At 40.9% G+C, this 22,792-nt stretch overlaps 1 protein-coding gene across 3 annotated transcripts in view; it reads right to left on the bottom strand.

Annotated features, from left to right (window-relative positions):
* The window catches only part of VPS13B (vacuolar protein sorting 13 homolog B), an 886,671-nt gene that overhangs the window by 732,174 nt on the left and 131,705 nt on the right, over positions 1-22,792 (bottom strand). For all 3 annotated transcript variants that reach the window (XM_075825953.1, XM_075825951.1, XM_075825952.1), the window contains exons 8-10: positions 8,232-8,494; positions 3,763-3,858; positions 1,630-1,752 (exon numbers count right to left, since the gene is read on the bottom strand). In XM_075825953.1, coding sequence (XP_075682068.1) covers positions 1,630-1,752; positions 3,763-3,858; positions 8,232-8,494 — 482 coding nt within the window. The remainder of the gene's footprint in view (positions 1-1,629; positions 1,753-3,762; positions 3,859-8,231; positions 8,495-22,792) is intronic.

Below are 22,792 nucleotides of genomic sequence, written 5' to 3' on the forward strand. Positions count from 1 at the left end.
TCTGATGCAAATGCATGCAGGAAATAACAAAGTCTTAGGTAGACCATAAGGTCCTCTTATACGACCCGACATGGGCCGTGTAAACGAGCGACAATCAGTGTTGATCGGTGGTTGTTTGCTGTTTTCACAAGGAGCTATGTTTGGGGATGAGCGTTACTACGTTAGATAATACGTTACTACGATCGCTCTTCCTCATACATTTCTACCTGTTTACACCGGAAGATGTGCTGCCGACAAAGATAATATTTCTTGCATCACAAACGATACAATCAGGCGATGAACAAGTGTTTGCTCATTCATTGGCTGATTGTTGCCCTGTTTACACAGGGCAATGATGGGGAAAGAACATTCTGCGAACGCTCGTTTGCCCGCTAATTTGCCCATGTAAAAAGGGCCTTAAGGACATTTATGGCATATCCACAGGATATGCCATAAATGGTGGATAGATGCGTGTCCAACCTCTGGGACCCGCACCTATCTCTAGAATGGGCCACCTAAACTTCATTCTACCTTGCTCAGCCCATCTGACTCCTGGCCACTTCCTGATTAGGTGGTTGGGAGCTATGGAAACAGCCTAGTTCGCCGTGTTACACTGTTTCCATAACTCCCATTCACTTATTTGGGAGTTATGGAAACAGCGTAGCTCAGCAAACTCGACTATTTCCGTAACTCCCGACCATCTAATCAGGAAGTGGCCGAGAGGCAGCAGAAGCCGAGCAAGGTAGAGCGGGGTTTAGGGGGCCCCGTTTCTAGAGATAGGTGCGGGTCCCAGAGCTTGGTTCTCATCTATCGGAAATTTATAGCATATCCTGTGGATATGCCATAAACGTCCAAGATGGGAAAATTCCTTTAAAACATTTGTCGAAAAATTAATTTAAGATGAGTTTGTTTTAATGTGGTGATCTCCGCAGGGGCCTTTATTAGCAGAGGAAATTGATGGCCTTCCAATAACAGACTGTGAGCAATGTTAGGCTGCAATCACCACTAGGGTTTGCAGGGATCTTTCTCCTGTCCAACATTATTCCCTAAAAGTAGAAGCCAAAACAAAGTAGTCTATCATACCTACTACTATTGGCAGTCACTATGAAATGACACCTAGGAGTATAGAGAGATGTTGAAGCTGCCCAAATTTCTGAAGGAATCCAGATATTCTTGCCCAAACACATAATTTAAGTGGCTTTTCACCTATTTACCTTGCATCCATTGTGAGTTGGAAAGTATTTACCCTATAAAACACCTATTGTGTATTTTTAGTTAGTTATTACGTTTTTAGACTATTTGACAAAAAATGTCTTCTCCCCTGTTCTGGAATCTATTCCAGTTTTTGGTGAATAATGATAGATGGAAGAATGGACTTTCTGAAATCTATGATAAATATCTGGTAGGGCAATAAACATCAGGAAAGATCTACAGTAAATAAGGCCATAGACACAACAATAATTCATCCTAACAATATGGAGAGGGAGAAAGAACAACCCAGGGAATGGATGCAATCACTTTAGATGTTGTCATGTGCACAGACATAGCCTGTTAGCCCATTCAAGCTTTTATACCCACCAATAAGATATTAAAAACATATATATATCCGTAATTTTATACTAGGAAGTTTTCACAAATGTCAGTACTTACAGAATCTGCCCTATTTGTATTCTCTTCAAAGTCTTTGATTCCCATAATTCCTTTCAGACATATAGCTTGATTTCCCACAAAGCCAACTTGGCAATCAAAGAAAGGCTCTCCCTTCATAAGAACCTGAATAAAAATAGTATTTAAAACATATAGAAAATTAATTTGTACCGTACAAACTTAGGCCTTGTTCACATCTTCGTTGAAGGCTCCGTTAGGGTCAGATTGCGCAGAAAATACCGGAAGCAATAGCGCAGCAAACCACGGACACCACGACGGAACCCATTAAAGTCAACGAGTTCCGTCAGCTACTGGAGGTGTATGTGGTGCGACAGATCCGGCACTTCCGGTTATTCCCATGTTCTGCTCCTCTGACGGAACAGAACAACGAAATACCTAATGCAGATGTAAACTAGGTCTGGATATAAATGTGATGTGCACTAGTTACAATCCATTTTCTAAGGTCATTTAAATTCCTATCCTAAACCGGCTTATTGACCACATTCTGGCGCATCTAACCCGCTCTGAAACCATTGGTCTGTCCCTTACCAGCGAACCAACAATCTGTACTTGTCATGTGTCATGATGAGTGCATACAGATTGTTGTAGTTGACTGTTGTTTCATGGCCAGTGATACTGATATCTTCACCATGTCAAATAACTAAACTTGTGTGTGTTTCTCAGTTGTCAACAGCTGATTTCGGGCTCATGACTTCAGCCAAGTTCTAGAAGCATCCAGTACAAGGATTTAAAAAACAAATAAATAAAACAAATGGGATACACACAAAATATAAATATACGGCCTAGTTCACATCATGTTAAATGGCCTACGTTTGACGTATATGCCGGGAAAAGCTTCCGACTGGCTAACTATGGCATCCGTGACCATAAACTTTAGTGTTATTAGTGAAACATATACCTCATGACCCTGTTTATGACGTATATATTAGACGATTATTATTATAGTCCATCAGTGACTGATGCCAATGCGATTCATCCATTATATGTATACATCCGGAAAAGCCCATGTTAAACGTATACCTTGACACGTCATACAGTGGCATACTTCACATATAGTCTTCCATAGTTTCAAAACAAACGTATAATGCGCAGTATAAATTTTTTCCCCCATCATCTAGTGTTATGGGATAGTTAGACTCTCTTTTGGCATCAGTTGGGCTAACGGAGCTCTATGGACACGTTTAGCGTATGTCGTAAGTAAGGCATAAACGTAATGTGAAGGAGGCCTTGAGGATAATTCTCGGGTCTATAACAATGTGACAACCTTGGTTACCATTCTGCGACTCCCTGATTTCTCACACCTGCTCAATAAAGCAATTACTATAATTCCTGTGCATTGCGAATTGGCAAATCTGAGACCCTTCCCACACCTGACTGTGTATTTTCTCTCACTCTTTCCTGTCTCGCACATTCTATCTAGTCTTGTCACTTACACACTCATCTAGGAAGATCTAGTTTGAACCCTTTCCAGTCCTAACCTGGCATGCCACAACCTTCATGACTACTCACTTAGGATTTGGATTGCATTTGTGCTATCTCTTGTTCACTCTACAACGATGTTCAAAGATTCTCAAGACCGGGGGGTTCCAGCGAACACCCTAGTTTGTTTCTATGGAAACACGTGTTTTGTTTATACCTCCTGTTTATTTTTTAGATATTTTCTATGTAAAATTCAAAAAATGTTGAATTAAAACTTTGAGCAAACCTAAAAATAGACTTGGTTCACACCAGCGTTCGTTATTCCGTTGTTCTGCTTTGTCAGAGAATCAGAACAAGAGGAAAAACATGGAAACGCCGGTTCCGTTGCACCACAAACACCACCGGTGGCCCACCAAACCCGTTGACCTTAATTTTTTCTGTCGGGTGTACGTAGTTTTACCAGTAACAAAAAGCACAGCATGCCGCTATTCTTGGTCAAATCTGCGACGGAGGTCCCTAACAAACCTTTAAACACAGATGTGAACGAGGCCTTACACATATAAGGTTACATAACAACCATACATTTTTTTCCTAAGCTTCAAATTTTATATATAATACACATAAATAAATAAATAAATAGAGACAGCTTAACCATGCAAGAGGATAGGCCAAGAAGAAGAAAAAAAAAAAAAAGACCTCAATTGTGGTGCCTTCTTGCTCCCAGCGTATGACTTCTCTGGATTTCACCTTCTGGGGGCTGTAATAGCTGCTCTCGGCTTGCATTTCAGTAAGCTGGAAAACAATATGACACACACCTTCATTCTAGGCCAACGCCAGCATTAAAGAGTGGCAATCTGTCATTACTCGACTGCATTGATGAAGACAAATTAAAGTTCACTATTGGCTAAAGTGTATTATTGGACAGGAAACAGGTGCAATGAAACAGCTGCAAGACATTAACCACACCACTGCATAGGAGGCTGACGTTAAATATGCCAAGTGAAATGTAAAGCGGGGCAGGAGCCGATCCAGTCAACACACTGCCTTTCATTTACTTTCACCTTTTCCCTCAACGCTGAATTTATACCTTGGATGAAAAATGGCCGGGTATCTTAAAACAACACTTGTGTGGTGCACAAACCCTCAAATTTTGCTACAGTCTTGCAAATCATGTACAGGAGAGATTAAGTAACAGACAAAAGGTTAAACGTTAGTCAGTCATTCAGCTCTTCTCGTAGATATTTACGTCTAGATCTGTCAAGACATAAACGGCATATACATGCGAGAAGAGGAATGGAAAAGAAACACTCAGGAGACCTCCCCTCTACTACAAGCCATGTGTTCCCACTTAAATATTCCCAACTGTTCAGGATTATTGATCAAAAAGACACATTTTGGGGATATAAAGTTTTGTAGGTTCACTGGCTAAAACAGCATTGAACACATTCAACATTTCTTCATCTTCGTTATTTTTTCTTTTTTTGTCTTTATTTGCATACAGCAACGATAAAAACAAAAGTTCCCACCGTTTTTAAAGCTGTTCATAAGCTGCAACTAGCACTCGGAAAATCAGCCATGTGTAACACATATGTACCAGAGGACAAAGCGGCCTTTCAGCGGGTGTCTCATCACAGACAACCCCTTTAATATGTGAGCTGCCGTGGCGATCAGTCGATCACCTTGGTCACTACAAGGGAAATAAAGTATTACATGAGGCTCATCCAATGAATAGCCAAGTCCACCAATGCTTGTTACCGGTATTCCCCTGTCTCTCTAAGAGGGGGGTTTTATCGATAATGCCTGTAGACACCATACACCAAACTACATTTTTTCCACCGCAAAAGTAGTAACTTTTATGGATTGCTATAGACAACATGTTCGTCTACATGTCGAATTTCTTTCTTAGGGATGCAATAAGGATGTGATGATTGTGCGTGATTTTTCTGGTTTGTTTTATGTAATGTATGTGTTTGTCAACTTATAAGTTTTCCTAAAAGACATTTATTACAAATTTTATTTCATCTTAGCGCTGCAGCTTCCATGTATCCACTATACATAGAAGCTGCATAACGCCGTTGTAAGCCAAATCCATAAGTCAGCTGTACTGACGGCTCGGCTGACAGCGGCGCCTGTGTGCCTCTGACACACAATAGAATGCTAAAAGCGATCAAATCTTAGTTTAATTTTTTCTAAATGTAAATTAGAAAAATGTTTAAAAGGACGGCAAAACACATTTCATAAAAAAAAGAAAACCGGCTTCAATGGTTTACACAGCCTTTAAAGGCTATGTAAACCTTAGAACGCCTTTTTTTTTTCTTTTGTTAATAAAACAAAGTATCATTATTTTTAACATTTTTTTATTAAAACATTTTTTTACTTTGAGATTCAGCTTCTATGTATCCTGGATACATAGAAGCAATATTTTGCGCTCAAACCCATATCAGTCAGGTCAGCGGGACTGACGGCTTCGGTGACTTAGATGTCATCTATAACAGGTGGATCCAGCATGGTGACACGCTGTCACCGAAGCCGTCAGTCCCGCTGGCCTGACTGCTTCCGGTTTCAGAGCAAGGTACAGCTTCTATGTATCCAGGTTCCATAGAAGCTGTATCTCAAAAAGTAAAACATTTTTTTTAATAAAAACCAGTTAAAAAGTTTTTTAAAACAGGATATATTGTTTTATTTAAAAGAAAAAAAAAAAGTGTTCAAAGGTTTACATAGCCTTTAAGACTTGACAAATGTCATTCAATGACAAGACACACATATATGAGAGTGATTTGAAACCAGACAGCTTTGAGGGGAAAAAAAATCTTAAGTGGTAAATATAGCCGAATTTCTCTCCTTCCTCCCCCATCAGCTGTCAGCAATTATTTCAGAGGAAGAGCAATTAATTGATTAAAAGAACTCAAACATTACAAGAACAATTTTCAACAGTATTAGGAAAATGTTACGTTTAATTTGGCATGTTTTTTTTCTCGTTTTCTTGGAATGGTATAAACCACTCTAATGCTAATGCAGAAATATGACCCTTTTTTTTTTTTAATACCAAATATGAACCACAAATTAATTCCATACATTCCTTGCAAGAAACTAGAACAATGAATGCTAATGTTTTCCGTCTCGGTGTAACATGTGAATCTCATACTGAACATCGCATTGCAGATGTACGTTTTCTTCTCCACTAGATGTTTGTTAATTTGTTGCAGGTCATTTGAGGGTAGAAGGTGTTAAGGAGCAGCGGCATTTTTGCTTGGCGGAGTAGTTATTGTGTGAGATGAGCACGTTGTAATCAAAATAGGAACCTATGGCTTTGACAGGCGCTGTTCTACGTGGCCTGTGTGGTCTTGTATTAGGTTTCTGCAATGTGATTTTAATATGATATGGAGAAAAAAATCTTAACACATCGGTCAGAGGTTGATTGCACAAGAAATACATTATAGAAAACTCTAGGCACAGATACATAGTTTTCTTCATAGGGTGTAAAATAAAAAAAAGTGTGTTGGTTAAAGAGAACCTGTCCCTTGGTTATATATGTTGAACTGGTTAATAGACCCGAATAGCGTTGTCTTTCCTGATCTCAGCGCTGTTTTTTTAATGGGACCTGCACGTATTTCTAGAAAGGAAATTGACTTACCAGTTGGCCGGGTTTTCTGGAAAGTGCCAAGCTCGTTTTGCTTTGCTGTTTCCAGAAACTACCATAGAAGTGAATGAGAGTTACGTCAACAGCATCGCACACCAAGCAAAACATGCTCAGCAGATTCCAGAAAACCCGACCACCGACACGGTCTAATGCCAGAGCCTAGCGATAGCGGCAGAAGGTAACATGGGGGGTCAGGGAGGCCCGTTCTAGAGATAGGTGCGGGTCCCAGAGATGAGACCCGCATCTATCGGATATTTCTGGAACATCCTGTAGATAAACCATAAATATCCGATATGGGAATACCCCTTTTAATGTGGATTTTTGGTTTGGGAATAATGAATGATTTAGTCAACAAGTAAAATATATATATATGGTATCATTATACTCAAATTTGTGGAATATTTTATATGGTAAATTACATTGGTTATACTAACTAGAGTATGAAAGGGGGACGTGGGTTTGGCAACCGGCATCTGGAGGGCATTAATCGCATATCCTTGCCAGCTCACTTTCTGGACTAGAATGCAGCACAAAGCATTCCATCTTCCTTGCTCGGACTTAAAAAAAAAAATTACATTTGTTTAAGAAATGTCAATCATCCTCTGGTGCTCTTTCCACCATCAGACTCTTTTAGTTTTTGCCTGCAGAGTCTGTGTGTGACTTAGGGCCCTTTAACAGGGGCCAATGATTGTTCATGTCGTTCCAAATAATTGCCCGGTGTAAACAGGTTAACGAACAGCCGATGAAAGAGCAAACGCTCGTTCATCGGCTGATCTGCTGGTTTATGCAGCAATAAATATGATCATTGTTGGCACACATCTCCCTGGGAGAAACAGGGAGAAGTGCTGCCAACATGATGGAAATGTATGGGGACGAACAATTGTAGTAACGACCGCTCGTCCCTATACTTTACTTCTCATAGCTCCTTGTGAAAGAAGCAAACGAGCGCCGATCAACGAGCTGTCTCGTTGATCGGCCCCCTTTTTCACGGCCCATATCAGGCCATGTAATAGGACCCTTAAAGACACACTCCAAGCAGAAAGTAAACACTGTGCAATGCCTAGGGCATGAGGGGGCGGTGCATGACACAAGAATTTAAAGAACACCAAAGAATGGATCTTTGTGACATGAACAATATCCCCTCAGGTCGTTTACTAGGCATAACAAGTGTATCCCTCTTGCCTGGAGTGCTGCAGATGTACTCAAGCTAAGAACACAGTCCGAGGGGGAAAAAACCACAGAGCTCACAAGCGCCCTGGCACGGATTCAGATTACTGCTAGTAGATTAAGGATGATATAACAGATGGAGAAAGTTATCTCTCCCCAGAAACAGGCTCTTCTTTGTCGTCATTTTGGGGTGCTGAAAAAAAATGCTAAGGATCTTTTGATAAAAAAAAATATAAAATTACAACAATTTACTTTATGTTCCTTTACTGCATGCATTTTTTATAACATTAATAGCCATTTCCTGGTTATAGTAACCCATTAGCACATTAAAAAAAAGTCAATAATATAACTAACATACCTTGAATGTAACGGTGGCCTTTGTGCAATAGAAACCTATAGAGATGATTGGGTCTTTGGATTGCTGAGATTGGTGACCCTGTGTTACACTTCCATCTTCAGATCCTGTGTAGCCATCTTCTCCTTCCATTTCATTACCATAACTTACAATGGCTGGAACAAAAGACCAAGCCCATGACACCCATCCTTGCTGGTCATCGTCTTGCATAGGATACATCATTTCCTGTGCTGGATACTGGACACCTGCAAGTTCCTCTTCAGATCCTGCACAGAGAATAACATAGTTACAGAATCTGGTGGTCAGCCATGATACCAATATGATCTACATTAAATAATTCATATATTAGCATATGAAAAAAAGAGCAACAAACTAACTTTTATCTACAAAATATGTTCTATTGGTTCATAGAAATATAAAACGCAGAAACTGAGCCTACCGTAGGCATGAGCCCTTATAGTGAACAGGTGTATTAATAGACCTATGTATGTCGTTTTGGGCAATTTCATATATGATGCATAAGATCTTGTGTTTATCTACACTTCAGACAGAGATCTGTATCTCCACTGCACCCTCAAAAATTATGGCTGGGGTCATTCCGTTGTTCTGCTCCAAGAAGCAGAATAAGGGAATACCAGCAGTGACGGTTACATTACACCACAGATACCACTGGTGTACGACGAAAACCCATTGACTTTAATGGGTTCTGTCAGCTTTCCGTCGGGGTGTCCGTGGTTTGCGCTATTTTTTCCAGTAATCTCGGCCAGATCTGCGACAGAGGCCCCAGAACATGGACTTCCAATTCTTCTCTGATGATATTCAAAGGTGACAAAAATGTACTACTCAGCAAGTGGTATGATCTAGATTGGATTCCGGTATTTAAGCATCACATACAGTTTGTACGAAGGCTAATATAAAAGGTAGATGATGATTTTTTTAAGTTCGCAGTTAGGATCAAAAAAGTTTGTGTGTCTCCATCTGGATGGATGGTTTCAACCTCACATTGTTTAGACTCAGTCTGCACGGTCCATATACAGGTTCTTAAAGTGGCACCCCAAAAAAAGCCCTGAAATATTATGGTAAATTAGACTAAACTGTTCCTATTCAAGAGCAGAGAGGATAGTAGCTGGATCAACAAGTTAAAGGATACCATTAAAAGCTATGGTGGGATTACAGTGACCAAACCTTCAATATTTCCCTATTATAAAAAAAAATTCTCTCTTTCTTTTTTTTTACATTACTTGTAGCTTTTCCTTAGAGTAAAGCATCAAAGTATGGCACAGTGAGGTAGTAACTTGCCGCCATGGAGCCCAAGGTCTTAGACGGTTACATCTCTTTTTTTATACTATAAGTTATTGATTAAAAGACCTATAAGGCAGGTCACTTACAGCTAAAGAGCATGTCTGGAAAGTATCAGCAAATCATGTCACAACTGCTCCACTACAGCCAGCACAAATATGTAATGCCTATGATAATATCTAATTCAATTGTTCTTATTTTGTTACCAGTAACAGTTTTTAATAAATGGACTTTTCATGCTTTTACATGACATTATTGATTATTTAAGTTTCTGTTTCGTTTACGAAGCTTTAGTTTTATATAGTGAAATACAGTACTAAAGTAAAACTTCCAACACACAAATATAGTAAATTAATAATGGCTTCATTTTAATGACTACAATAAAACCTCATATGTGAAGTGTGCAATGATTTTTTAATTGAATAATGACTAGATGGACAAGCTATGGAACAAGTAAATCTGTCATGTAACGGGGAATAAAAGTTTGCACACCCACCACCTACACAAGTAACCGTGAAATGAAAATTTCCATTTCAGCTTCTGAACAGAGTTGTTTCATTATAATTCTACATGTTGAAAACATTGACAAATCACACTGAAGGCCAACACATGGAGAAACCCAAGTTGCCCACTGGGATATGTTTGTTCACTGGTTTAACAGGAATCTTTTGAAAAGTTAAAAGAGAACTTCCTTTTGCCAGCCACAGAATCAGCCTGTATGGATGTGAATAATGTACATATTTTGGAACCCCACTAAGCAGTGAACGGAGATTAATTTGCCTTTGCAAGCCAAGTGGTTCCAAAAAAGGCTGCCAAGTCATGTCCCATATGCTTAAATTGCATTTAGAGCTAAAACCGTATAAAAATGCAATAATAAAAAAAAAATAACATTGAAAAGTTTCAAAGACTCTAAAAGAGATAATTTACTTTCCCCTACCTTATATATTATAAAGGAAATATTATACAACTTACTGAAATCAGGCTAAGGAAACGAGGTAAAAAAGGAGTGTACATTGAAAAGAGGTGTTTTCCTTACTGCACTTTTTTCTCATAGCACTTCCCCACTCAATTACCATAATAATCAGTTCTAGGTACATTTCTTTGAATGTCTTCTTTAAGAAAAAAAAAAATGTACAGCAAAACAAAGGCAAAACCACATGCATTTAACACCATGGTTTGGCCATACATTTTCCTAAGTGGTAGTGGTGCAGCTTCCATCTGCATCATTAGTACATGTGAACATACCTATCAATGGATTTTCCAATTGTTTACATTTATGGCATATCCACAGATTATGCCATAAGAGTCTCAGGTATGGGTCTCAGGTATGGGTCTCATTGGTGAAACTATCGGGAGAACGAGCATTCCATGATTCCCTTCCCACCAGGTCAAGTAGCGGTGGTTGAATGGAAAAATGGATGTACAAATGTGTGTGGCTTTCTTAACTCAAGTCTTTGGGATTTATTAAAATGTGGGTTCCAGAGGTAGGACCTATACCTACTAGACTTTTATAGTTGGTCTCCTAAGTTCTGAGACCAATCGGTCAGTGAGCTGCACTCACATCTCAGCTAACAGCGGCTCCTGAGCAATTTTCTAACCTGAGTTCTGATCAAGACAAAAAGAATCCACTTTGACTTGATCAGATCTGAGCTTAGAAAATTGCTCACGAGCCGCTGTTAGCTGAGCCATTAAACAATTCAGCTCACTGGACAGATTTGTCTCAGAACAGCACTCTGCAGCTTCTATGTACTGTGTTACATAGAAGCTGCAGAAGTGAAACAGTGAATTTGTATGTATGTATGTATGTATGTATATATATATATATATATATGTATATATATATATATATATATTTATTAACCAAGTTAATTGAAAAAATTTGGTTTTATCCCTTATATAAATGCATTGGGAAAAAAAAACATCAAAAAGGTGTCCAAAGTTTTTAACAACTCAATGCAAACATTTACTTAAAGGGTACCTCCACTTGTGATCTGCCGCCTGACCTGACATTGGCTACAAGAAATACACCTGCACGCTGGGAAGTACAATTGCCGTGGCAACTGTACGACAACCTTTGAGTACCATGCACGTAAGGGGTCCTATTAGAATTGGTCTTGTGCACAATACTCTCCGAGCGTCGTCCTGTTACACCAGGAACTGTAACGCCCAGCGCAGGAGCTGCTCTCCATATACGATGTCAGGTCAGATGGGAGATCACAAGTGGAGGTACACTATAATCACTATACTGCCTTGTAATAGTATTAGATTTGACCTTTGTCTGAATTGATGTCCCTTGACCCGGGGAAGGTTATCTCATCAACTAGGTGACAATTATATATCATACAGGTGTCTGGGAAAAAGGGACAACACAGACCTAACTCAGACGCACTTCACTTATATTAATCTCCACAGTGCAAACATATCAAGGTCTCCAAATTGCTCACATATTAGTAAAAATAAACAAGTTAGCTCATGTTACAGTTTATATATAAAAAGAAAAAAAATGTCTATGTCTATAATTGTAAACTCCCTTTAAGGGCTTGTCCACACTTAGCCGAATCGCTGTGTATTTTCCGTCGGGAATTGCGGACAGAAAATATGCAGCAGAATTCAGTAGCAGCAAAGTGGGTGAGATTTAACAAATCTCATCCACGCGCTGCATATAAATTCCAAAAAGAAACTGACCTGCGGTGCGTACATGTCAATTCCTGCTGCGGAAAGTGGACTGAATTGCTGCAATTTTCCGTAGATATCACCATCTCCCAGCATTGAGAAAAACGAAACAAAATACGCACCATTTTCTGCAGTAAAAAACGAAGGAAATGGTGGTTTTTCCGCAGTGGAAAGTCTGCTACTCCCAACAGAATTTTTTTTTTAACTGCAAACTTTACATTTTGATGCGGAAACCGATGCAGTTTTACTGCTGCAGATTTTGGTGCATTTTTTTAAAATAAACTTTTCAAATACAATTCAGAGATAAAACGCAAAAGGAAATTGACAAGCTGCGGATTTTAAAATGTGCGGAAAAATTCTGCAACGTGTAGATGATTTTGTATCTCCTTTACTTTGCTGGTACTGTATTACGCTGGCAATTTGCTGCGGCACATCAGCAAGTAATATGCTTTGTGTGCATGTGGCCTAAGGGTATGCTCAGACATGACCATGTGTTACATGTGGATTTTGCCACAGATTTCACCCTTAACATTGCAAAGGGTGAAACCAGCTGCAAAAGTCAGGAATAGGTCAAGCTGGCATTGTACAGTGGCACACACTGTCTGGAGCTGTGGCACAAACTGCACTTTTGTAAAAACCTGCGTAACTTTTGCCATTATTTTGCATAGTTGCAACATTTTCGTGAGGCGATTTTGCCATAAACGCAGAAAAAAAAAACAACAACTTACAGGACCTGCTCCTTTTACAGCCAAAGCAATTCAGCTAATTTTGAAGATAATTTCTACATGGAATGAAAATAAGATTCACCAATAAATACATAAAATATATAAGACCACATTGGTGTGGCAGTCTGCAAAACCACAAATCCGTTGCGGTCCATGAGACCGCGAAAATCCCTTGTCGTGTATCAGTGTGTCATCAGGATTCACGAAGCCACAAAAAATCACCAATATTGGTGAATCCGCAAATCCGGACTAAAAAATAACTTGTCCTGAGTTTTTGCGGTCCAGATATGCAGCCCCTGAACGATCCGTGTAAACCACAGTCGTGTGCAAGGAACAATAGAATAGAATGGGTCCGCAATTTATCCGTAAAAATGTGGATAAATTGCAGCTGCAGAGGCATGGTCGTATGCATGAGGCCTAAGTTCTTCCCTTTACTCAAAACCCGAGGGTGGAGAACAACTCAAGGACATCTATACACACATTTTGGCAAATTATTATTTCAGGTGGATATACTCCCAAGCTGAGAATTCAAATCGCGGTTCAAATTCTTTTTTTGCCGCGGAACGCAGCGAAAGCACAACATTTTGGCAAAAATTTACGAAAATGCCAAAAACGCATTTGAATTGCGATGTGAATTCTCAGGCTTCGGAAATGCAATTGTCTTATATACGAACTTCTAAACCAAACTGCTAATCATTGAGGCCTAATGGTTGCCTTCTAATCATTTTACGGACATGTGGATGTTTATTAACCTCTATTTGCCAGAAACACTTTTCAGCATTTCCGCATGAATGTCCCAAAAAAGGAGGATCATCTGGCACATATAATGGAATTCATCATCATGTGTAATCATACCGATGACACACGGTTCTTGACTGACATCACCTCTGCCTTGCAATGCAGCCAAGCACCTTTGGGGTGAGAGAGCAATTAATCTGTTCCTGCGAGCTGTTGCTTCTGGATCAGAGAGAAATCAGTTCTGACAGACATATTATGAACCAGCTTCAGACCTTGAAAGGAAAGGTTAGAAAGAGCACAGCTGCCTACCGAGTCTGAGGAATGACCTCACTTGTGTGCAGAAAGACAACTTACTTACTGAGTTTTCTTAACCCTCTCGTCACAGGGTCTGGCACATGGTCTAAAACAATTCAGGTCTTTCCAAACAATTTTTGTAAAAATTTTTTTGCAAAGCCAATCGTTTTATACTATGAAGAAAATTACGCTAGCACACATCAGAAATACTTAAATCTCCCCCAGTGTGAAGAAAAGAAAGAAGTGTTCATAAATCTCACTACTCTTAAAAAAATACATATGTATACCTCCCAACATTCAGCAATCGTAAAGAGGGACAACTCATGGGGCAAGTGAAGCTGCAATTTTTTATATATATTTTTTTTAACATTAAGCCAAGTCTGTAACCCCACCCAATCCCTGTGACTAGATACCCAGTTCCCTTTGTGCCTCAAACACAGTATCATGCCCTAGTAGCGCCCTCCCCCCACAATATCATACTCCCTTAGTGCCCCCACACAATATCATACCCCTATAGTGCCCCCAAGCAATATCATACCCCCATAGTGCCCCCACAAAAGATCATGCTTCCATAGTGCCCCTCCAACAGTATCATTGAAGGACAATCCTTGGGATAGGCCATAAACGTTTAACCTATGGTACCCCACCAATCAGCACAATAAAGGGTAGCTGCGTAAAGAGCAAGAGAGAGAGATTAAAAAACATCACAATTTTCACAATTAAATATAGAATCAATAAAAAAATAGACATAATTGATATCACTGGGTCCATTAAAGTCTGAACTATTAAAATATCACGTTATTTAGGTTTCCAAGTTAACACCGTAGGAAGAAAAAAAAAACACAAAGCAACCAATGCTGTTTTTTAATCACCTCACTTTACCCCAATTTTTTTTTCAGAAAAACTGATCAAAAAGTCTCATGTACCCCAAAATGGAACCAATAAAAACTACAGCTCACCCTACAAAAAAAAAGAAAAGCCCACACAAAAAAGTTATGGATCTCAGAATATGGCAACAATCCAATTTTTTTTTTTAAACAAAAATATATAAATTTAGCTTCGCATTTATCGTATTGACCCACGGAATAAAGTTAACGTGTTGTTTTTACCACATCGTGAACACCGTAAAAATGAAACCCAATAAGCAATTGTGGTGGTTTTTTTTTTTTTTTTTACTTCAGTTTCCCAGTACATTATGTGGTGCAGTAAATGGTATGGTACATTAAAAAGTTATGGCTCTTGGAATGCAACAATGGAAAAATGAAAATTTGCTGTTTCTCTGAGGGGCTAAATAATACATAAAGGATTAAGCAGATCCAAATAGATTCAACTGATGTATAATAGATCGATCAGGGTTTCTTTTAATTACTTTGCACTTCAGGGACAATCAAAGTCTGACATTACAGAACCACGACACCAGTGTGAACCATCTACACTCCACACATTAAAAAACAAAAAGCCACTATTACTATACTTCACATATTTACCATTTCCCCTGATATTTGCGCAATAATCACCAGCATAGTCACCTGAGTGTTAAAAGACTAATGATCTATCTGTAACAATGTAAGCAATATCTTCTTCATAAGTAGAGTATCCAAATGATAAATTACCCGTTCCTCTGCTGCTTCACTCTTCTGTTTCCAACTTCAAAAGAAAGATGGACTCATTTATTTTATTACGACAGATCCGGAAAACACAAAAACCTATAATGATCTACCCCCCCCCCCTCCCTTTACTGACTTCTGTCTCCGTTATATTTCACTCTGGTAAAGACAAATTGCTGCAATAAACATTTCTCTGGTTCTTTTCAAAATATTTTTTTTTAATGAAATTTCACGCAAAATTTATTTGCTCACTTTCTTGCGCATATATTGGCCACCATTGCTTGTCCCATAGTCTTCCATTAATGTTAAATTATAATCACAAGAAAGACATTCTGAAATATCAATAACACTTCAGTTGCGAGATTAATAAACTGAAAGTGTTCATGTCTAATATTATGACATATCGCTAAGATCTCTGGACCCCCACCAAACCCAACCATCCGCAGTGAAGGTTATTGAACACCGTTCCATTCAAGTGAATGGGGCTAACGTCGTAGTTCCCTGCACAAAAGTGGCCAAGAGAGTCGCTGTGCAAGGAAACCCAGTGTAGGAGCCGCCTAACTAGCAATGTGGTCCACTTTATTCTAAGGCTTGGTGGGGGCCTCGGATGTCGGACCCCTACCATTCAGAAAGTGACGGCATGTCGAAGCAATAACGTCTCTTATTATGGTAGTAAAACCTCTTAAATGTTTGGTTAAAGAAAAACATCATTAAAATTTGATCGGAATAATAGTATAAAAAGTCTTAGCTGTGTAAAGTATGCACAAAAAATGTTTAAGATATGGAAGCTCTTGGAAAGTACTGGCTCTCCTTGCGGTGATCCAGCTGGTAGGGCATTTTAAGGGCAATGCTCCCTGGGAAAAATATGCAAAACAGCTCTCCTCCAGCAGGATAAAAATTGTCTCCATAGTGTCATATATAGTTGGCACTAGAGTGACAGATTTCTTCTTTTCTGAAGAGAGCTTTTCAGGATATATACAAAACGTGTCTCAAATGAATGAGGAACTTTTTGATCATTTGATTCACTAATGAACAAAAAATGACTATCTTCGGTTTATTAAAATATGGTGTTTGCCAAAAGTCATATTCACACGAGTGTCCACAAAAAAAAATAAAAAAAAGAGTCCATTTTCTATGCATAGGACTGTCTGCGTTGCTTCGTGTGGCATCCATATTTCTCCTCTGCGAGTACTTTCTCTGCATTTCTTTAGAAATTGATGCGTGAAAACGGACAGCACTCTGATGTCGTCCATCTGCTGTCTGTCTTTTTCACGCACCCATAGACTTCAATGGGTGGGTCTAATCCGCTAGGACAGATCAGAATAGGACATCCGATATGTTTCACAAAATAGACTCATGCTCAGGGCCGACATTAGGGGTGTGCGACCTGTGCCATTGCACAGGGCACATCACCCCAAGCAGGTGGAAGGGGGCACTGCGCTGGCTCCCTTCCACTGCTTGTTTCAGAAGCGCCCGAGCCCAGCGACTCAGCTGCCTTTCCGCCCAGGCGCTTCTTCACTCAGTGGCGTCGCTACCGTTGTAGCAGCCATAGCAATGGCTGGCGGCGGTGCTAGCAGTCGCTACAGCTGCTACAGCAGTAGTGATGCCACTATAGCACAGCAGGGAGGGATCTCCCTGCTCTGCAATCTACTAGCGCCACTGGAGCTCCCTGATGGAGCGGAATCCTCCTGTGGCCAGGTATTCAGCTCCTGGAGCGCTTGATGTCTCTGTCCATATATGGACAATAAAATCAGGGGCAACTCCTGTAGCGGAAACCCTGTCCACAGCGTTGCCGACTCTGTGACCGGGGATTCCACTCCAAGATAAGCCAGTGATGTCACTGTCCATAAATGGACACAGACAACAGGGGCTTCTCCTAGAGTGCAATCCCCGGTCACAGCGTCGGCAACGCTGTGTACGGGGTTTCTGCTTCAGGAGTTGACCCTGATGTCACTGTCCATATATAGACAGAGACATCAAGTGGAGCGCTCCAGGAGTGGAATCCCCGGCCACAGGGGGACTTTGCTCATTCAGGGAGCTACAGTGGTGCTATCTACGGGAAGGGGGTGGGGGTGGCGCTACCTGCAAGGGGGCTGCGGGGCGCTACCTGCAAGAGGGCTGCGGGGCGCTACCTGCAAGAGGGCTGCGGGGCGCTATCTGCAAGAGGGCTGCGGGGCGCTACCTGCAAGAGGGCTGCGGGGCGCTACCTGCAAGAGGGCTGCGGGGCGCTACCTACAAGAGGGCTGCGGGGCGCTACCTACAAGAGGGCTGCGTGGCGCTACCTACAAGGGGGCTGCGTGGCGCTACCTACAAGGGGGCTGCGTGGCGCTACCTACAAGGGGGCTGCGTGGCGCTACCTACAAGGGGGCTCTGTGGCGCTACCTACAAGGGGGATGTGGCGCTACCTACAAGGGGGATGTGGCGCTACCTACAAGGAGGATGTGCGGCACTACCTACAAAGGGGCTGTGCGGCACTATCTACAGGGTGGCGGGTCTTTTGCATTAGCTTCAACGGCTAGAAAAAAAAAACCACGCAAGCAGGAGTCAAGTGACCTCTCTACGCGATATAGGTGCGAATCTCAGAGCTGGGACCTGCATCTAACAGACATTAATGGCATATCCTGTGGATATGTCATAAATGTCTAAGGCCCCATGCACACGGCCGTGCCCATAATAACGTGCCGCGATTGTGGGCACGACAGCCGCTCGCATTTTCGGCCCGTGCTCCCATACAAAGTGTGGAAGCACAGACCGCAATAAGCAAAAGATCGGACATGTCCTATCTTTTGAGGTACACTTCTACGGCCTGGACACCTTCCCGTACATAAATGGGAAAGTGTTCGTGGACAATAGTAGTGAATGTGTCCGTAATTGAGGTCCGCAATTAAGGACGATTTTTACGGTCGTGTGCATGGGGCCTAAGATGGGAATACCTCTTTAAGACTGGGACCCCAAAATGTGGCCAAAATGTGGCCGTTTGGTATGAAACCAAACTGAGCAACATTTTTACAGTTAACAAATATGCTAATTTCAGGGAAATTTCATGAAGTTCTAAGGTGTCCTAATTTTGTCTTAGGTTATAAAGTCTCAAGAAAACATATTACACCCCCTTGAAGCAACTTCACCTTAACCCCCCCCCCCCCAAGAGTTAACCGTTTCCAGTGTGCCATGTGGAGAAAAGGGTTGCTTATAATATAAAAGAACAGAGTCCAAACAAGCTAAATGGATCAATTATGGAGTAAGTTGTGCAGCTGTGCTATGTATATTTATGTGCATTCAAAGGCATACACACATTTATCTTGCCTCCAAACATTTCAGGTAATATAAACCCACACACAACCACAGAGAAATTCTTCTTACCCGGGAAAACACATTTGGATAAAAAGCCTGGTGTGCGCCTCACAGGTGAGAAAATACATTTGATTTTGTAATTCATTAAAATGTCTCACAGACTGAGGGTGAAGTGTTTTGCGGCAATGCTGCACAAGGCGTCTATCATAAATAAGACAAAAGTTAGTTTTCTAGGGGGAACTAATTTTTTACTTATTTATCTTGGAAATTACTGTAGGTTTAATTGATTGATAAAAAAAAAAATCTACCCAACAACCTGCCAACTACTACACTACTGTTATAATCTGAGCTCCTCTATTCTATGGTCTGACCTTCTATGCACGTTAGGTGGCTTCGCACTTAGGCCAAGATCACACACACAGTTTTGATGCAGTTTGTTATGCAGTTTTTTTTAAGCCAAAGCCAGAATGCATGGGGCCTTAAAGAGGCTCTGTCACCACATTATAAGTGCCCTATCTCCTATATAAGGAGATCGGCGCTATAATGTAGGTGACAGCAGTGCTTTTTATTTAGAAAAACGATCTATTTTTACCACTTTATGAGCGATTTTTAGCTTTATGCTAATGAGTTTCTTAATGCCCAAGTGGGTGTGTTTTTACTTTAGACCAAGTGGGCGTTCTACAGAGGAGTGTATGACGCAGACCAACCAGCGTCATGCACTTCTCTCCATTCATTTACTCTGCAGATAGCGATATAGTTATGTGCAGCCTCATACACATACACTAACATTACTGCAGTGTCCTGACTATGAATACACATTACCTCCAGCCAGGAGGTGATGTGTATTCAGAATCCTGACACTTCTGAATCTTTTCTGTGAGATTACAGCAAGGCAAACGTAATCTCGTTTGAAATGACAGGTTACATCGTAATCTCACGAGATTACACTTGCCTTACTGTAAATCTCACAGAGACGCTACAGATGTGTCAGGATTCTGAATACACATCACGTCCTGGTTGGAGGTAATGTATATTCATTATCAGTTCACTGCAGTAATGTTATAGTGTGTTTATGTGTCTGCACATAGCGATATAGCTATATCGCTATCTGAAGTGTAAATGAATGGAGAGAAGTGTATGACGCTGATTGGTCAGCATCATACACTCCTCTGTACACCGCACACTTGGTCTAAAGTAAAAACACGCCCACTTGGGCATTAAGAAACTCATTAGAATAAAGCTAAAAATCGCTCATAAAGTGGTAAAAATGTATTGTTTTTCTAAATAAAAAGCACTGCTGTCACCTACATTATAGCGCCGATCTCCTTATATAGGACATAGGGCATTTATGTGGTGATAGAGTCTCTAAGGCGTAGCTAGGAGTTTAGCACAGAAACATATCTGAGTGGGTTCCCCCAAATGAAGAGGTGCATTCTATTTATATACCAGCCATCATCCCTGTATAAACAAGCAATAATCCCTGTTTATACTAGCCATAATCCCTGTATACCAGCCATCATCCCTGTATATAACAACCAGGCTGGTATATACACAGGTAAGGTGGGAGTTATAAACATGGATGATGGGGGTTATGTACAGGGATGATGGCTGGTATATACAGGGATGATGGGGGTTAATGCAGGGATGATGGCTAGACTACCCATCATACCTGTATATACCAGCCATCATACCGGTTTATAACCCCCATCTTACCTGTATATACCAGCCAGGCTATTATATACAAGGATGATGGGGGTTATATACAGGGATGATGGCTGGTATATACAGGAACGATGGGGCTATATACAGGGACGATGGCTGCTATATACAGGGACGATGGCTGGTATTTATAGAGATGGGGTTGTATACAGGGATGATGTAGGTTAAATACATGATTGATTGCTGGTCCAGCAATAATCACTGTATAACACCCATCATCCCTGTTTATAACAGCCATCATCCCCGTATTGAACACCCATCATCCCCGTATATAACCCCCATCCCCGTATATACCAGCCATCATCCCTGTATATACCAGCCATCACCCCTGTAAATACCAACCTTGCTGGTATATACAGGGATGATGGGGTTTATATGCAGGGATGATGGCTAGTCCAGTCATCATCCCTGCATTAACCCCCATCATCCCTGTATATATCAGCCATTATCCCTGTATACAAACCCCATCATCCCTGTATCCATTCATTATTGGGGAGGGTGCTTGCTCACCCTCTCTTCTAACACATAGGCTTCTTCTGCTCCTCTCTGGCAGGCAGCATCAAAGGTGTGCTCCAGCAGACGTGCCTAACTTGCGGCATGTCTGCTAGATTGAAGAGTATTGTGGCGTGGTCGCGGCGGGGTCCACCATCTCAGTCCTGCTAGCTACACCACTGGGCCTTAACGACCATATGTAAGTTCATAACTTAAATGTGATTGATTACAGCTGGATCCTGTGTCAGAGACACACATGACCCGCTGTCACTAAACCCATCAGTCCTGCAGACCTGACGGTTTCAGGTCTTAGTGTACGATACCGCTGCTCTGTATACAGGATATGAAGGAGCTGTATCTCATAAAGTAAAAATAATTATTAATAAAATGTACTTAGGACGTTGCACCAATCACACTGATGCACAAATATATATATATATATATATATATATATATATATATATATAATAAAACAATGAGAAAAGTGTACATAGCCTTTAAGGTACATTCATCTGAAACAATTTTCCAATCATAGAGCATTTAAAAAGAGTCTATCCTGCATTTCTTTGGTTTCTGTGATAGAAAGAGAGATCAAGATGCAAATTGATTTACCCTGTGTAAGAACACGGACGCTTGAGTTCAATTGTCTTTCTAAAACTGAGCTCCTTGTGTTCCCACCATCTACTAACCTCCCTAAACCTGATGTCTCCATCTCTGTGTGTGGCACTATCATAAGTCCTAAGCAGCACGCCTGCTGTCTCGGGGTTATTTTTGACTCAGATCTTTCCTTTACTCCTCACATACAATCACTTTCACGCTCCTGTCATTTTCACCTCAAAAACATCTCCAGAATCCGCTCTTTTCTTACGGAGGAAACAGCCAAAACTCTCATTGTTGCTCTGATTCACTCTCGTCTTGACTACTGTAACTCATTACTAGTCGGTCTTCCCCTCACTAAACTCTCCCCTCTCCAATCTATCCTCAATGCAGCAGCCAGGCTCATCTTTATGACCAACCGCTACACCAACGCCTCTAATCTGTGCCAGTCACTGCACTGGTTGCCCATCCCCTTCCGAATAAAATTCAAACTTATTACTCTCACCCACAAAGCTCTCCACAGTGCTGCACCTCCTTACATCTCCTCCCTCATCTCTGTCTACCACCCTACTCGGGCTCTACGTTCTGCCAACGACCTTAGATTAAAATCCTCCATAATCCGAACCTCCCACTACCGTCTCCAGGATTTCTCTCGTGCTGCACCCGTCCTCTGGAATGTGCTACCCCAGACAATCCGATTAATTCCCAATATCCACAGTTTTAAACGTGCCCTGAAAACACATCTATTTAGACAGGCCTATAACATTCCCTAATCTGACTCCTTTCCATGGCCCTCCATTTAGATTAGTCATCAGAATAAGATTCCCTCACACTCCTTCTCTTCATGTCCGTCATACACGGATACTGGCTGGTGACCGGCTCATGCAGCTTTATGTTACCACCGCATGTGTATAAAAATGGCCGGACCATTGTACAGAACAAACACTATTACACTTTGTGTCTCCCTTATGTCCTCATAGATTGTAAGCTCTTGCGAGCAGGGTCCTCACTCTCCATGTTTGAACTGTAAATGAACTTTGTCACTATGTAATGTCTGATATTGTTTGTTTCATGTCCCCTCTAAATTGTAAAGTGCTGCGTAATATGTTGGCGCTATATAAAGATTATT

Source organism: Rhinoderma darwinii, chromosome 5 (genome assembly GCF_050947455.1).
Source record: "Rhinoderma darwinii isolate aRhiDar2 chromosome 5, aRhiDar2.hap1, whole genome shotgun sequence".
NCBI classification, from domain to species: Eukaryota; Metazoa; Chordata; class Amphibia; order Anura; family Rhinodermatidae; genus Rhinoderma; species Rhinoderma darwinii.